We start from the raw sequence: 17,220 nt of genomic DNA, 5'->3' as shown, positions 1-17,220 counted from the left end.
CCATTCTTCCTGGAATGAAGGTCTGAATTCCTCCTCCCTCGCTTTCTTTTGTCTGCACAGAGATTTTTCCTCCAGGAGAGCCCTGTTTTATATGTCCAGGCACTGCAAGACCCCAGCACAGCACTGGTTTTGGAGGAGGCCACCTTGTCCTGGAGAAAGACCTGCTCCGGGGTGGTCAATGGAGCCTTTGAGCCGGAGAGGAACAGACACGCCCCCAAGGGGACGACCCGGGCTCAGCCACCTCTGGGTGCCCTTGAACCAGAGGACAAAGGGGACAGCCTGGCCCCTGAGTTGCACAAGATAAACCTGGTGGTGCCCAAGGTAGTCTCCTCCTGGCCATGCAGGCAGGCCAGCTGCCAGGCTCTCGGGACCTGAGGCACCCCGCCATTTCCTTGGCTAAAAACTACCCTCTCTAAACCTTCCTTTAAGATCCAGATTTGTCATGGACGGCAAATACTGGAGGTCTCTCCCACTTTAGTGTGAATCAGTTGGTCACCTGAAATTGTTCTGTGAAGGGAACACCCAGAAGAGCATGTTGTATACGTGCTGGTCCTCGGAGGGACCACGGATAGGGGAAGGGGGTGCGGAAGGAGATTAAACTAATATTAAGGTCCCCGCACTGTCCTGCCCGTGAGCTCGCCTTATCTGGCTTCCTCTCTGAGTAACGCTGGCAAGGGCTCCCTTCCCTGCTCTGTCCTTCTCTCTGATCGATTCGTATCCTGAAATGGATAATAGATGGGTAATGATGATAGAGATCTAGTATGTAGGCATTGAGCTATATCTCATGACAGATACACCTAAAATAGAAGTTGCTATTTAATAGGCACCAATAGTAACATCTAATAGTCCCAGATGGTAGGACCAACGCCCACTGTCTGTCCCGCTCTCCCCCTCGGCGGCCGCCTACAGTCTCATGCTCTAAACTCCATCCCCACGCTCCCGTCTCTGGCCTGGGAGTCTCCTCTGAGCTCCATACTCAACCAGCTGTTTATTCACTATCTCCTCTTCAGCAATTACCACCCGTTTCACATAAAACAAGACCCTCCCCCCCTCGTCTTTCCGGCCTCCGAAACGGGCATCGCCATCCTTCCTGTGGCGGGCGACCTGGAAGTCCAAGTTGAGTCCTCTGTCCCCTCCTACCAATCTGACCGTCCTTGAGATCCGTCAGCCCACCGCCATGTCTCGGGGCCCAGCCACCTCCCATCCCCGCCCCCACCGTGCCCCTCCCGACTGCTCTAGGACCTCCAGCCAGCTGCTCTGTGTCCGCGTTGCCCTTCTGCCATTCGCTACACACCGTGGACACAGTGATCTTCCTAAATCACTAACCAGTGCAGGTCCCACTGCTGCTTGAACCCCTCAGTGACATCGCACTGGGGGGGATCCCAGTCCCCGGGCCCCCTTCCTGCTTCTCTGTGCTCTTCCCCTCTTACTCTCCCCACACCAGCACACTCACCAGCCCTGGGACAGCCAAGCGCCTTCCTGTCTCGAGACCTTTGCCCCCGCTGCTGCCACAGCCCCTCCAGGCCTTCCTGTCGTCCTTCAGGTCTCTGCGGCAATGACCCCCGCTCTGAGAAGCCTTCCTGGGCCAACCCCCCTAAAGCTGGCTTCACCCCCCGCGCTCTGGGATAGCGGCCGGTTTCCTCTTGCTTCTCACCGTCTGCTGTTCTTGTTTGTTTGCGCGTCTGTCCCGTGGTGGTTCTCTCCCCGCTAGAATGTGAGCTCAGTGAGTTCTCTTCTTCATTACTGGGCACGCAGAAGAGACTCAAGTGCCTGTCTGGAGGGCGAATGAAAAGTGGGTGATGCAGGCATGGGTTCTGTGAGCTGGCTTGGTTGCCCCCTTTTCCCGATGAAGAAACTAAGGGGCGGAGAGGCCCTGTGACTGGCCCAGAATCATGGAGTAGAACAGAGGCAGGTGTGGCATTTGGGTTTCTCAGCGACCAGGGCCTCCTTCCCATGAACACCCCTGGACCGCCTGGCGTGGTGGTGGTCCCATCCCTCTCACCTCCTCTTGAGGTTCACTGGTTGGAGGGGCTTTGGGGAGTGTCGTTATTTTGCTTCCTGTTTGTCATTTTGTGTTCAAACAACAGACTCACCCTGGGCGAGTTGTGGGGAGGCTGTGCCCTCCCAGCACCTGTCTGTCCCCTTGGCTTTGCAGGGGACATTATTAGGGGTCTGTGGCACCACGGGGAGCGGCAAGAGCAGCCTGTTGTCGGCCGTCCTGGGGGAGGTGAGTGACCGTGACCATGCATGTCCCCATTCAGTGGGCAGCGTGGAGCCAACCAAACAGACCTGTTTTGCTAAATTGCAAACAGTGGTGCCGTGGGGGAGGGCCGTTACAAAGGCGCCCTGCCCAAGGTCACACAGCAGGAGGGGGGACAGGGGCCCAGGGCTGACAGCCAGCCCCCCACCCCACCCCCGCCACGCGGTCCCAGCTTAGGTTCTCTGCGCACCAGCGTTTCCGGGCGGCTTCCGCTCAAGGTCACCTTCCCACGCGGCCAGTGGTCTTTCTGTTTCCTGTTGTAAGGAACCAGCGCCTTCAAGCCAGGAAAGGAAGCGGAAAGGTGTCATTTTAAAGATTTGCTCTTCATGCAAACCTGGTCCCAAATCAGGAGCAGGGAGCCCAGGATGAGAGAGAAGGCACCTTAGGACCCGGGGCCTGGGCTGGGGTGATGGGCGCAGGCTGCGGTCTTTACCTGTTTGATGTGTGTCTTTAAACTGACGGCACAGAAAAGCAGGGGGACAACCACGGCAAAGACCTGCATGCCCCATGCCTGGATTCAGTCGCTGACGGATGGCATGTGCCCATCTGCGGAGAAACGTATTTTGTGGAATTATTTTATTTTATATTTTTACTCTATCCAGCAAAACTATCATTTATTATTATTATTATTATCTCTTAAAATTTTATTTTTTTCCCATTTTTTTATTGTTCTGTGGAACTATTTTAAACGACAGAGATGATGACACTGTCCCCCTACTTCCTTGTGAAGTCCAACACATGAGGGCTGTTTCCCAGCTAACCTCGGTGACATCATCACATTAGTAAAAGCCCCGGGACATCCAGGCTTGTCCGAGAGGGTCTGCAGACAGAGGGGCTCTACACAGAAGAAAAAAGTCTGGGGCGTCTTCAGTGCCACCCTGTCCGGCCCCCGCAGGCACCGGCCTGGCTCAGCTCTGGGCTCTCGGGGCCGGGCCCTCACTCGCAGGGGTGGGGGGTGGGGGCTGGCAGGACCCACGCTGAGGCTGGGCTCCCTGTCCCGCAGATGCACCTGCTGGAGGGCTCGGTTGGGGTGCACGGGGGCCTGGCCTACGTCCCCCAGCAGGCCTGGATCATCCCAGGCAGCATCAGGGACAACGTCCTTATGGGAAGCCCGTTTGAGGAGGCCCGGTAAGCCTTGGGGGGGGGGGGGGGCGGTGCGGGGAGGGAGCCCCAGCTGTGGGAGGCGGTCTGAGACCGGCTAGCCCTCCTCACGCTCACTCGCAGGCGCTACCGCAGCTCCTCCCACCACATCCATTTTCTAGGGGACATGTGCAAAGCCACACGGCCGGCAGGGTTTGCTAGGACTGGGGTGGAACCCAGTTGCTTTCAGGACTTACATGCTTGACAACATCACCCTATGGGCCAAGGCAACCCGCCCCGTCCAAGAGGCTAGTTTACAACTTTGTATCAACTCAGTCCTGACCTCTAAGGCACAAGCTGAGTCAAGAGGCGGAGGAGGTGGTGAATGTAGAGGAGTCGCATTTGGATCTGTGGCCTGGGGGCCTCTCCCTCCCCGGTGCCGGGTCCCCCTGCTGGACAGTTGCGTGGAAATCGCAGGTGAAGCGCTACGGCTGGCTTCCGGCTGTGGCTGGCTTAGGCCGCTTTTGACTCCTCGTTGGTTTTGCCACCTGCCCTGCCCCCCGCAGGAACAGCCCTGAGGGCATAGCCCCATGGGCGTTCCCACTGGCCGGATGTTCTCCGGGCTCAAGGTCAGGTCCAATACCAACTCGTGAACCCCTGCGTGCCCAGCCCCCACATTGCCCAATTCAGTGTGACGACATGACGGGACTGCACACCCCAGCGAGCCGGACGCCCCCCCTCAGCCACCTTCCCTCTCGTTGGTCACCAGCCCTGGACGGCTCTACCTCTTTCCTGTCGCTCGGTTCCTCCCTGTGTCCCCGTCTCCGTGTCCCCCCTGACCAGCCCCACCTGTGGTCTCTGGCTCCGACTGTCCCCCTGCCCCCGCCGCCCCGTCTCCCCTTCTCCGGCTCTGCTCCTCCCTGTGAGCGGCCCAGGGCAGTTGTCCTAACCCACAGCCCCATCTGACCACGGCTGCCCCCAGACTGACACGTGCTGGCTGGAAATATCTGTGCAAAATGACAATGGGCTGGCTCAGCATGGCCAGGTATTTAGTGCAGAGATGATTTCACCTGAGAACGCAAAGATCCACATGCAAAAATGTTCACACTACCCATCCATCGCAGTAGCAAAAGGCCAGAAAGAACCCAAGGGCCACCCCCGGGGCACCGGTTAAATAGTTCATAGGGCGGCCATGTGTTAGGTTTCCGGGTCGGCGGAGGTAGAGGCCAGCAGCCAGACGCTGAACATGATGGCCTCCTGAGTGCGCGACGCGGTGGGCTGGGGTCGGGGCAGACGCCGGCAGCCAGGGTCAGGGCGGGTGAGTGTTTAAGGAGCTCTGAGACTTGGGATACGTAAGCCGCACAGCATGGGCTAAGCTGCCCCTTGTGCAGCCAGCAGGCTGACGGCTGGACGGTTGCCATGTCCTGGTAGTCCCCTGAGTCCAGGGCAGCTGGGGCGGGGGAGTGGAAGGGACTTTCTGCAGACGGCTCAGATGGGGGAGCCGGCGTTGATTCTGAGAACAGAGAGGCTGCTAAATCCCTGTCTGCAGATGAGGACACCTTTGAAGGCCACAGGCAGTCCCTGGGAAGGAGCGGCAGATTTCCTGGGGGCGAGGCAGCCCCTGACACCAGCAGCTACTGTGGGAGGCTCGCTGAAGCCGGGCCTGGGCCCCAGAGCCCAGCTCTATTCATGGGGCGCCGTCAGAACAGCGTACCCCCGCGTGTGCTGCACACGTACACAGGGAATAAGCCATTTCCCAGTAAATACATAAGAAAGTGCCGTGGTGCTGGCCTCCCAGAGAAGCCGCTGAAGGTCAGGCAAGCGAGAGAGACTTGCTTCTCCCTGTATCTTCTTTTCTGTTCAAATATTCCTGAAGGGTCTGCGTTAGATTAAAAGCAAAGGAAGAAGGGAGGGAACAAAGAGAGGCTTCCGTGGTTAGCCGTTCCCCGGAGGACCCGCTCCGATCGCACCCTCCCCCGCCCCTGTCCCCTCTGCTCCCTGGCGTGGCAGGTACCTGCAGGTGCTGCAGTGCTGCTCCCTGAACCGGGACCTGGACATTCTGCCCTTTGGAGACATGACGGAGGTGAGTGGGAGGTGAGCACCCTCCAGTCCGTTGTGCTGCTCTGGGGACCCCCAGCTGCCTCCCTGGCTAAAGGGAGGAGGGACCCCAGCTTCTCTCCAGAGCATCCCGAGCTGCTGCCTCAGGGCCTCCCCATCAAGGGAGGGATGGTGAGAAGGCAAGGAACCTCCCCCCGCCCCACCTGAGCGAAATCATGTGCTTCTGCCCCTTTCTGGCTGATGGATTTCACTTAGTGTCCTACTGTCAAGCTCCACGCATGTTGGCACCCATGGCAGGAGTTCATCGTGCCTGTGGCTGAGCAGTGTCACATGTCACAGGGACCACATCCTCTTTATCCATCCATTGCAGAGCATGCTACTACGCAAAGTCTGCAAATGATTTCTTAACTGCCAGCAGTGTCAGATCATTAGGTGCCGAGGAGCGTGTGTTGGAGGCATTCGGTCTGTCCGTCTGCCCGCTGGGCCGGTGGGAGCACGCCTGCCGTGCTCACCCGCTGGACACGGTGCCTCTGGCTGCCTGTCCACAGATCGGGGAGCAGGGCCTCAACCTCTCCGGGGGGCAGAGGCAGAGGATCAGCCTGGCCCGCGCAGTCTACTCTGACCAGGACATCTACCTGCTGGACGACCCTCTGTCGGCCGTGGACGTGCACGTGGGGAAGCACATCTTCGAGGAATGCATCAGGAAGACGCTCCGCGGGAAGACGGTGGTCCTGGTCACCCACCAGCTGCAGGTGATTGTCCTTCCAGTGTGACTTAGCAACAACCTCCTAGCAGCTAACCCTTCGGCTCAGACCGGACCCCCCAGTTCAGGGCGTGGTGTAAGGAACTTGGACTTCCTTTGCTTTCCATGTGACAAAGACAGGCTGGTAGAAAACAAAAGTGAATTTTCGGGTGGGCCAGTGCTTTTGAAGAAAAAAAAATGTCCCCCAGAGAAGAATTCCATGGGTCTCCCCTTCAGGGTCAATGCCGAGCCCGGGGCTGCCTCTCACAGGTCCTTTCTGTGAGCTGTTCTAGTACTTGGGTTTGGCCTCAAGACAGCATTAGTATTTCTTTCTCTTCTCATATTTTGGCCTTACTATTTTTCTGGTATGAGATATTTAAGACATAAAAAAGGATTAGAAAGCAATCTAATAAAAACCCATGTGTCTGGTGCCCAGAGGAGCCAATCAGACACGAACTTCCCAGGTTGCGTTCCGGCCCCGCCCACCTTCCCTGGCTTCCTGGTTCATGGCTCCTGGGTGTCTCCGTACCTCTACAACATGTACGTGGATCTTTACACACGTTAAAGTCTCCTTTCCCACATTTTAAATCTTCATCTAATGATGTTTTACTTGCTGTGTGCTGTGTTAATTGGCCTGTGCACTCAGCATTATATTTCTGAGATCTTCCATGTTGACACGCGGGACTTGAATTCTCACCGCTGTAATAATCCAGTCCCGAGTATAGCAGAATGTATTTTTCTAAGATGGACATTTAGGGTTTTTCCCCCATTTTTCACTTTTATAAAAAATGCTTCAATGTGCATCGGTCAACACGTGTCTCCGTGCTTGCTGGAGCGCTTTTTAGGATAGCGTTTTGAGGGTTGAATTGCTGGTTCATAGTTCTCCAGAAATCTTTAGTTTTACTGGACATTGTCAGATTGTTTTCCAGAGGCGTTGCCCCAATCTACAACCTGCCCCCAACATTTTATGGGCGTCCCCTTTGCTTCCAGTCTCCGCTGACCCTTGGGGCTGTCCCATGGGACCCGACATAGTCTGTTACCATGACGCCCGCGCATGCTTTCCTCTAGAATGGTGACATAGAACATCTCTGTGTTCACTGACTGAGAACCTTGTTTCCTCCGGCTCTGCAGTATCTGGAGTTCTGTGACCAGATCGTTCTGCTGGAAGGCGGCCGGGTCTGTGAAAGAGGGCCTCACAGGGAGCTGACGCGGGAGAAGGGGCAGTATGCCCGCCTCGTCCACAGGACGCACGGGGAAGCCACACAGGTGACACACGCCCACCCGCCGCACGCCCTGTGGGCGGTGGCACGCCTGTGCTCACAGCCCTGCCTTCCGCCCAGGACGTGCTTTGGGACAGAGCAAAGACGGCCGAAGAGCGTCCGGTGCAAGGTCAGACCCAGGCCACCTGCCGGGAGGAGCCCCGCAGTGAGAACAGCGGTAAGGCGGCTGCGACGGGCCAGCGCCCCGGCGTTCCCTCCCCGCCCCAGTCGGGCCCAGCCCCTCACTGCCGGGCACCCACGCATGCCGGCTGCGGGTCCCTGCTGTCGTGGGTGTGGATGGTGCCAGTCAGGAGGCCGGGGGTCCAGGCAGTGAGAGTTGTGAGGACGCAGAGGAGCGTGAGCAGGGGCCGGGGCAGGATGGGGCCTCTGTGGCTGGAAGTGGCATCAGTTGGAAACTTTGCATCTGGACTTCCATTCATGACATGTTTGTGGAAAGCAAATACTGAAAACAAAGGGACTAAAGTCAGAAATGACGTGGGCCCGGTCCCCGGTGTCTGCAACTCCTGGTCTCTCCCTTCACGAGGCCGGACAGAAGATGTTAAAGTGAGATAAGTCGTGGGTTTGCGTTCCAGCCCTGCTGCTGACGAAGCTGTGTGGCCTTGGCCGAGCGATGTAACCTCACTGGCACAAGTCAAGGTCACAGGGCTAACTCGGCAGCGTTGTCGTGGAGATCAGGTGAGGTCAGGTGTGGAGAAGCCCAGCACAGCGCCTGCCACCTGGGAGGCCCCCCAGCACGGAGGGCACCCTCAGCGGTGGAGATCGGAAACCAGTGTGGGCAGAGAATAGCTGGGGGGAGAGGGCAGCAGCCCCAGAATGAAAGGCAACGTGAAACCCCGGGCCTCAGCAGCAGGAGCAGGTGCCGAATCCATGAGCAGAAAAGCGACCCCGAATATTTTCCATCCTGGTGTCATTGCCCTCAAGATTCCAATTCCAGGAAGAGCCCCTTCTCCCCCAGGAAGTATCGGGGTGCCGTTATGGGAAGAGGCGGGTGTATGGCAGAAATAACAGATGTTTTCCATGCTGCTTCCTGTGCTGCCGTCAGTAACGCCGGCTGGCGTCTCCGGGCCCCGGCCTCCCAGCCCTGCTCCAGGCCAAGGGTCTGCCTGGGCCGGGGTCGCAGCAGTTTTGGGGGGCTGTCTGAGAAGCATGTCGCTGCAGAGCTCCTTGCTCCCAGTGATTGGATGAGGACTCAGAGAGGTTAAGTGGTCGGCTTGAGGTTGCACAGGCTCTTGATGACAATGCTAGAACCCAGTTTTCTGGCCCAAGGTCATTGCCTTCTTCACTCTCGCCAGCTGCCTCTCCCAGCCCATCCAGCTGTGGGGAACGCCTGCACCTCCAGGGTTTATTGAAGAGTCAGGGGTGGACTCCCCCAGTCCCGTTCTAGACTCTGGAGTCCAGAGTCTTCCATAGAAAACCTCCGGGTTCGGGTCAGACTGCACGGGACCCTGCAGCCGCGGGCTGGGAAAGGAGGGGGCCAGGGGCAGCAGGCTTCACAGGGACCCCTCAGGCAGCTGCACGGCCCAGGGGGCCCACCGGTTCTCTCTGCTCTCCCCCTGCCCCAGGGCTGGAGAACCAGCTCACCACAAAGGAGGAGATGAAGGAAGGGTCCCTGACGTGGCGTGTCTACCACGAGTACATCCAGGCGGCCGGAGGTACGTCTGCCAGCTGCGCCCGCCCGACCCGGGGCTCCCCGGGACCGTCTGCCCCCGAGGCAGGTCCTACTGGAAGGTGTGGGGTCCTGTGTGGTCCAGAGGCACAGAGGAAACGTGCCACACATGCTGACCGTGCTCCGTCCCGGCTGCGCTCAGTTCTGGCGGCGACTACAGCACCATGGCCAAGTGCACGCGTGCTTCTGTCCCGACGGGTTTGTTTCATTCAGGTGGGGCCAGACACACAGACAGAGAAATTAGAGTCACGGAGGAAGAGGTGTATACTCACAGGTCCCTAGAAGCAGCAGGCATGGCGTGCCACATAGGGGCACACAAGGAGGTGCCACAGTGGGTCAGGAGGCGGGGGGCTGAGGAGGCAGAGCGTGGCCCAGGGCCCTTACTGGGGTCACGGGGAGCAGTGGGCAATGGCAGGGCGGGCGCACTGAGTGAGCTCAGGGTCGGACGGTGTGAACGGTTTCAGGGGGCTCCAGGTGGTAGGGGTGGCCCCGTGTCCTTTGGGAGCTGGCTCTGGGGTGGCCTGGCAGGCAAGAGTGTGACAAATGAGCCAGTGGGCAGTGTGGGCTGTGGGTGGGCTCGCAGGGCTCCTCTGCCAGCTCTAGGGGTGCGCTGACCCCGGCAAGGGCAGCCTCTGCAGGGTCGAGGCCCCGATGCCAAAGCCTCAAATGCAAGGTCGCAGAAAGCGCAGCTGGATGCAGGGCTCTGGGTGTCAGAGTCTCCAAACCGCACGGGTGCGAAATCCCTGGAGCTGAGTTCATAGCCGCGCTGGGACGGCCTGGGATAGACCCCCGCAGCGTCCTTGCAGGCCGGAACGTGGGTGCGGCGTTGATTCCGGTGGCACTAGCAGTGTTTCTGAAGGCGGGTGGTGGTGGGAAGTGCAGAGGTCCTGCTCATGGGACAGTGCGCATGGTCCAATCCACGCACACGTGTGGCACGTGGTTGTAAGCCCCACACCGGTGTAGGGGTCTCCTTTTCTCCCGAGTAATTGAAGAGATTTTTGAGAGTCCTTCTGAGCCTGTGACGACTTTTTACTCTTTACTGACGTTGGAGCTGACTCTGTGTAAGGTGGACCCACTCTTGGAGGCTCCGTGAACGGGGAGGGGAGGAATTCCTAACTCAGAAATGAGGCACATGTTTAGAACCAGGCCTGGCATGTCACACACAAGAGCGCGCACCCCAAGCAAAAGGTGAGTGGTGTTGTGGTTTGGAAAACCAAACCCCCAGCACCTGCGTCAGGGGGCACTGACTTCTCTACAGCGCTGCCCGTGTGCCGAACCCTGGCTGGGGGCCGGACCCTGGGCTGGGGGCCGGACACAGGTCACCCCATGTCCTCTTCAGAGCAGCCTGGGAAGTGGTGTGACGACCATCACCGCTTCCCAGCAGAGGGAGTGGCTTGCCACTGACATTTGGTGCCTTGCCCAGGGTCACACAGTTTGTAAGAAGCAGAGGCAGGATTTGAACCCTGGGCTTTCTGACCTCAGAACCCATCTGTTTCTTGTCCCTCACGGTGTCCACGGTGGGAGGATGGGATGGGAGTTGGGGATGTGTAAGGGCCTGGGGTGGACGAGCAGCCTTGTCCCCAGCTGCTGTGCCCCCTCCCAGGGTGCCCGCGTCACCCCCCTGTCCCTCCGCAGGGTACATGGCCTCTGCCATGGTTTTCCTTCTCGTGTGGAAGTTCATCTGCCTCATGACCTTCAACTTCTGGTGGCTGAGCCACTGGCTGGAGCAGGGCTCGGGGGTGAGTGCCGAGGTGGGGGCGGGGCGGCTGCTCTGAGGACCAGAGCACGGGCTGGGGGCCCCACAACCAGCCCGGGCCTGTGCGGCCAAGATGACACAGGGGACTCCAGGGAGGGCCCCTGGGAGCAGACGTCCGGGACGCTCCATCCCGGCTCTAACCGGTGTTCACAGAATGAGCTGTCACCGTGCTGTCTTCTGGGGACAAAACCAAGAGGCTTCTGCCTGCAGACACCTCCCCATGTCTGCTTTACACGCCCCCCTCGTGACTTCTTCCCTGGGGGACAGTTTTGCCTGCTTGCTCTGTGTTATTCAAATATGCCCCCGCCCTGGGTGGGTGGGTGTGCGGGCTGGGGAAGCCGCATCAAAGATCAACGTGCTGAACTTGGCGCCAGAGGGGAAGCAGGTTTTATCCGGTCACGACTGGGCGGGGCTCCGTGGAGCCAGAGAAGGGACACCTACCCGGGCGGTCACTGTCATGAGGCTGCTGGCTGGAGCCTATCCTCCCGTGGACACTGCGGGGCAGCGGCCCTGTCCTTTCGAAGGTCACATTCCACAGGAATGTTCTCGGGTCCTGGAGAGAGAGGCTTCTGACCAGCGCAAGACACGGACCCACCATCATGAGCCCCTTTCAGTCAGTGAGCGGAGAAAGGGAGCTCAGGGGACCCTGCTCGGGGCTGGCTGGGGCCACTAGTACATTGTCCGGGCAGCGCTCGAGCTTTTTTAAGCAGGTGTCTTACCTGGAGGTCTGGGGTCCTCCTAGGGAAACGCTGTGAACCGACAGAATCCACGCCCGAGTTTGCCTTCACCATGTAGGCGCGTGCAATGACTAACGCCATCTCCGCTCCTGCCCCCACCCTGGAGGACGGGGGTGGGGCTGAGGGATCCACGTTTTTCCTGATGGCTTGGTCTTCTGGTGACCAGCTCCATCCCAAAGCCACGCAGGGCCCCTGCCACCTGCTGTCCCGTCAGCTACAAAGTCTCTCTTATTGCTCCGGAGATGCCGAGGGTCGCAGAAGCGCGTATCAGGGGCCAGAGTCAGAGGCCCCGTCTTGGAACACAAGAAGCCCCTAGCTCCCCGTCACGTCGGAAGTCACCAGGGTTGCAGGGCCTCTGTGCCAGGCCCCGGGGACAAAGGCCACATGTCCGTGTTCTCACAGCGTCCCCATTTCTCTCCTGAAGACCAACAGCAGCCAGGAGGCCAACGGCACCGCCGCAGACCCAGGGGACATACTGGGCCACCCTCGCCTGCCCTTCTACAAGCTGGTGTTCGGCCTCAGTGCGCTGCTGCTCGTCTGCATGGGGTTCAGCTCTTCGGTGGCGTTCACCAGGGTCACCAGGAAGGCATCCACGGCCCTGCACGACACGCTCCTCAGCAAGGTAGCGCCGGGCCGCGGCCACAGCTGCACTGACCTGGCCCGCTTGCTTCTTCAGTTGCTCGATTTGGCTTTTTGGGCAGTTCTTGGTTTCAGAAAAGCGAGTGGAAAGTACAGAGAGTTCTTCGATGAGCTTCTCCAACCCCTCCCTGCTGGCTCTCTTTATGAACTCCTGGCACTGGGGCGGGGTGTTTGCTCCAGCGGATGAGCCGGTGGGGATCTATTGTCATGTTATTAACTGAAGTCTGCAGTTGACGTGAAGGCTCCCTCTTGGTGCTGCACGTGCCAGGGTTTTGATACTCGTGTGCCGATGGGTATCTGCCATTTGGTGTCCTACAGACTATTTCAGTGCGCTCAAAGTTCATGCCGCCCCTCCCTGACCCCGGCAGCCGCGATCTGTCAGCTGTCTCCCTAGTTTTGCCTTCCCCAGGGGGTCAGGCCCTGGAGTCACGAGGGGGGTGTGGGTGCGTCAGAGCTGGGGCGCTGAAGCTCTCCCCTGCTGGAAGTGGGGTGCTAACAGGCCAGTGTCCCCTGCCAGAGGGTCATGGCTGTACCGATGCTGGCCTCCGTGGGCTGAGCACTGTCCTGTATGCAGCTGCTTCCGGTTGCCCCGAGTTCCCCGCTATCGCCCTCACGTCACTGTGTGAGGACCCTGTGTGGCACAGCCAGAATGCAGCCTGTTGGTGGCCTCTCTTGGCTATGGCGGCCAACGACGTCTTGGCAATGCCATTGCTGTGTCTCTTGTACCAAGTATCTCCACGGGCCAGGATCTGTGGTGGCTCTTGGGCTCACGACATGCAGGTGTGCTTTGGGCCACCGTGGCCTTAGGAGCTATTGAGGGAGATGGACCGGAAAACAAGCTGCTGTAACGTGGGTGCAAAGCTGCCCATGAGGTGGGGGCACCCAGGCCCAGAAGGACGTGACCTCTGCAGGGGGTGGTGGAAGGAAGGATGGGAGTCCAGGAAGACTTCTTGGAGGTAGGGGCCTCTCTGCTGAGACCTGAAAGATAAACCGGATGTAGGCAGCTCCAGAGGAGGAACTACATCTAGTGGGCAGGAACTATTTCCATCCTGAGCTCAGAGCGCTGGAGGGGCGAACGTTTCGCTCTTCGATGTCTCCAAGGGATGGGGACGGTTCTGATTGCTTTGGCTCGTGCAGGCAACCAAGGATCCTGGAGACAAAAGGAAAGATAACTTAGAGGCAGAAAAAGCAAGGAAGGTCATAATCTGGCCCCCAGCGGCTCACCACTCCCCTCCCCCTCCCTCCCTCCCTCCCTCCCTTCCCTCCCTTCTTCCTTCCCTCCCTCCTTCCTTCCTAAATAACAGCTTTATTGAACTACAATTCACATAAGCATAAAGTCCACCCTTTTAAGCTGTTCCACACAGAGGTGTTCAGTATACTTGTGAGGTTATACACTCCGCACCACCATTCTGTGAAGCATCGCCATCATCCCCGTCTTACCAGTGAGGACAGTGAGACTCAGAGGGGCCCAGGAACCTCCCCAAGGTCACACAGCACTGGGCGCAGGCGTCGGCAGCCTCGGGGCCCGAGCAGATGGACCCTGGTCCCGCAGGCAGTGTCCCACCCCTGTCCGGAGCCCACGGGTGAGTCAAGTCCCAGCGGGGCCTGCAGCGCCGCTCAGGAGCCTGTGTGCTCGTCCCTGCAGGTGTCCGGCAGCCCCATGAGCTTCTTCGACACGACGCCCACGGGCCGGCTCCTGAACTGCTTTGCGGGGGACTTGGACGAGCTGGACCAGTTCCTGCCCATCGTGGCCGAGCAGTTCCTGGTGCTGGCCTTGGCCGTGGTCATCAACCTGATGATTTCCAGCATGCTGTCGCCTTTCATCCTGCTGACGGGCGCCACGCTGGTCACGGTCTGCCTTGTGTATTACACGTGAGTGCCTTCTTCTCGCTGGGGAACGGGCTTTGCGACCTGGGGTGGGGGTTGGGACAGACCCAGACCGCGCGGCCCCGGAGGCGGACGGCCCAGGCCACTCCCTGTCATTCCCGGTGCAGGAAGTTCAAGAGGGCCATCAGCGTGTTCAAGAGGCTGGAGAGCTGCAGCCGTTCCATGCTATTCTCCCACATCCTCACCTCGCTGCGGGGCCTGAGCTCCATCCATGTCTACGGAAAAACGGAAGACTTTGTCAGCGAGTGAGTCCCTCTGCCGCTGGACGATGGGGGGCCATGGTGGCGGGGCGCAGAGCTCTGGGGACAGCCTCATCTGCAGAAGGATTGGCGGGGATAAGCTTGTTTTACCCCATTTACTTCTTGAGCCCCCAGAGTCTCCTCTGTAGGGTGACATGTACAGGAACGAAAAATACAGCGACGTAGAGATCCCTGCAAGCCTGACCCACCTGTGAGGATGCACACGTTTATGACTATCGCGGCCGGGGACCCGTGTCTCGGGCTCAGCACTTCTTTCCTTGGTCTTTCACTGCCAAAGAGGTGTTTCATTATCTTAAAATGAGAAGGAATGAGAGCTTTCTAAACAACAGAATTCCCTTTACTGTTCACATACGCCGATCTGCGCTCCAAGTGTGAACACAGGCAAAAACCCGGGGGTGGTCGCTGAGGCCTCCTGTGTCGCGGGAGCTCGGCTCCGGGCAAGGGCCAGCCTCACGTGGTCTGCCCGAGGCAGACGGGACACACAGAAACAGTGCACGCTTTTGAAGTAATTCGGGGCTGACTATGATACACAGCAGGGGCGAGGGGCAGACGCAGTCGGGGGGGCAGAGGTGACCCGCTGGGGGGACCAGGGAAGGCTCTCAGGGGGAGGCGGTGTCTGAGCTGGCACAAGAGACGGCATGAGCCCCGTTAGAGGGGATATCAGCTGGGTCATGCCCAGAGCCCCCGAGGGACCTTCATGCAGCCGACACTGGGAGTCCGCCGGGTGCTCAGCACCCCCAGGGCACAGACCAGGGCCACACAGGCTCCGCTCGGGGCTGGATTGGGCGGGTCATTGCCTCCACTTGCTCTCACATCCTGGCATTTGTTCCCTCTCCTCGGCCCGACGAGAGTCACTTACCGGTCCCTGAACTGCCACCAGGGCTGGGACGGGCATGTGCAGACAGGCCAACGCCTAGATCTGGGGTCAGGTCACCTCCGTGGCTGAGAGAGCGGGAGGGAAGAGTCCCCCAGAGCAAAGCCGGCTTGCGTGGGTCGGGGCGGGGAGCCGGGCGCAGGGGGAAGCAGCCTGTGACTGCCCGTGGGGATCCTGGGGCAGACAGACACATGTGTGGCTTTCACGTGGTCCCTTCTTTTCAGGTTTAAAAGGCTGACTGATGTACAGAATAACTACCTGCTGATGTTTCTGTCTTCCACGCGATGGATGGCATTGAGGCTGGAGCTCATGATCAACCTGGTGACCTTGTCTGTGGCCTTGTTCGTGGCTTTCGGCACGTCCTCTGTGTCCTATTCCTATAAGGCCATGGCTATCAGCCTCATCCTACAGGTGAGGGAGGGGCTCACACAGGGCTCAGTCTGGGGCCCGCGGGCAGGCTCAGGGGACCCATGGGACTTTGAGCACATCTTGGCCGTGGGCCACTTGCAGGGTTATGAGCCATAAGCTTGAATCTTGCTCTGTGTCCTTGTCACCTCTGAACTGGGACGTCTGTGTTTAAAGCTGTTACATGGAATCATAGAATATGGGAATGAAAGGGGAGTCCAGCCTTCTACTGTGCAGATGGGGAAACAGGCCCCGAGAGGGCAAGGAGGCGTGCGGATGGACAGAGCGCTAGAAGCTGAGCCAGGGCAAGAGCACGGGCCCATGGCGGCTGGGCTGGGGTCGTTCCCGTCGCTGTTCATGCCCAGACCCAGGCATCAGACTTGACTGAGTTACGTGGGGAGGCTCTGAAGCGGGGAGCAGCCCCAGACCTCACAGAGGCTCTCCCTCCCTGTCCCGTACCCAGGCTTCAGCCACCGCCGAATGGCATGCAGGGTCCCGGCATGTAGCCCTGCATCAGGGTTTGGTGACTGACTACCCCAGGAAGGTGTCACTCAGCACTCTGCATGGCCTGTCTCCCCAGATGTGGAGCGTAGAGGGGGGACCCCCCTTCCCAGCTCTGCCTCCAGTTCCCAGGGATCCTATGAGGGTCCTTTCCTCTTTCTGGGCCTCAGTTTCCTCATCTGTGGTGGCCCCAGTTCCTGGGGGTCCTCGAGACCCTTTTAGCCTGGGCCCCCCTGAAGGCAGAGCCCGACACCAAGGACATGGGTGCCGGCTGATCGTTTGGGCGATGCCTCTGGGAGGCAGGACTGGGGACCCAGGGAAGGAAGAACTCCATCAGGAGAGTATGTCTCTGAGGTCATGGTTCTAGGTCACCAACGGGTGACTGGCTGGGGTCTCCTGAGAAGCATGTAGGACGCTCCCTGGGTGGTCTCCTGAGGCCTTAGAGATGGGTGCCTCATCCCCTGGCTCCCGTCCCCGTTCAGTGAGGGTCACCCCCGGGGGCTTCACGCTGCTCTCTCTGGGCCTCTGGGCGCTGAGGTGGCATTGAGAATCCCTGGGATTCTCACCCGGAACTGCCTACTGCAGCTGCGCTCCAACTCAGGAGTGAGCCCAGGGGCCACCAGAGGCACCTGCTCCGTTCCCGGGGGCACGGAGGTGACCGGTTTCGGGAACATTGAGAGCCTGGCTCCCCCACAGCAGCCACACGGCCTGACACGTCTCCTTCCTTCCAGCTGGCGTCCACCTTCCAGGCCACGGCCCGCCTGGGCTCGGAGACCGAGGCGCACTTCACGGCAGTGGAGAGGATGCTGCAGTACATGAAGGTGGGACGCGCGTCTGGGTCTGGCCCGCGCCTGGGGCTTGGCCTCTGTGGCCTCTGCAGGTCCCCGGGGCCCCGAGACCGTCAGGAGGCCACCGGGGCTTCCTCCCCATCTTCCTGAAGAGCTTCTTCTCCGAAGCTCTTTCATCCGCATCAGCCCGTTCTGACCGGTCCGTCTCCGTGCCGGCATTCCCGGATGGAGGAGGGATAATCTCCCCTTTTCAGAAATGAGGGGTTTGCTCATGTCTAACTACAACA

General features: G+C 59.4%; 1 protein-coding gene across 1 annotated transcript in view; it reads left to right on the top strand.

Annotated features, from left to right (window-relative positions):
- ABCC11 (ATP binding cassette subfamily C member 11) overlaps positions 1-17,220 on the top strand; it is a 34,111-nt gene that overhangs the window by 10,041 nt on the left and 6,850 nt on the right. The window contains exons 10-23 of the mRNA XM_090261426.1: positions 61-321; positions 2,156-2,227; positions 3,264-3,388; positions 5,351-5,423; positions 5,947-6,150; positions 7,272-7,406; positions 7,481-7,577; positions 8,983-9,072; positions 10,722-10,825; positions 12,004-12,201; positions 13,864-14,090; positions 14,213-14,350; positions 15,464-15,650; positions 16,877-16,966. Coding sequence (XP_090117552.1) covers positions 61-321; positions 2,156-2,227; positions 3,264-3,388; positions 5,351-5,423; positions 5,947-6,150; positions 7,272-7,406; positions 7,481-7,577; positions 8,983-9,072; positions 10,722-10,825; positions 12,004-12,201; positions 13,864-14,090; positions 14,213-14,350; positions 15,464-15,650; positions 16,877-16,966 — 2,001 coding nt within the window. The remainder of the gene's footprint in view (positions 1-60; positions 322-2,155; positions 2,228-3,263; positions 3,389-5,350; positions 5,424-5,946; positions 6,151-7,271; positions 7,407-7,480; positions 7,578-8,982; positions 9,073-10,721; positions 10,826-12,003; positions 12,202-13,863; positions 14,091-14,212; positions 14,351-15,463; positions 15,651-16,876; positions 16,967-17,220) is intronic.

The sequence above is a fragment of the Furipterus horrens genome, unplaced genomic scaffold, assembly GCF_987537825.1.
Source record: "Furipterus horrens unplaced genomic scaffold, mFurHor1.1.pri manual_scaffold_13, whole genome shotgun sequence".
Classification (NCBI taxonomy): domain Eukaryota; kingdom Metazoa; phylum Chordata; class Mammalia; order Chiroptera; family Furipteridae; genus Furipterus; species Furipterus horrens.
The sequence above is the reverse complement of the archived record's forward strand: the minus strand, read 5'-3'. Positions and strand labels throughout refer to the sequence as shown.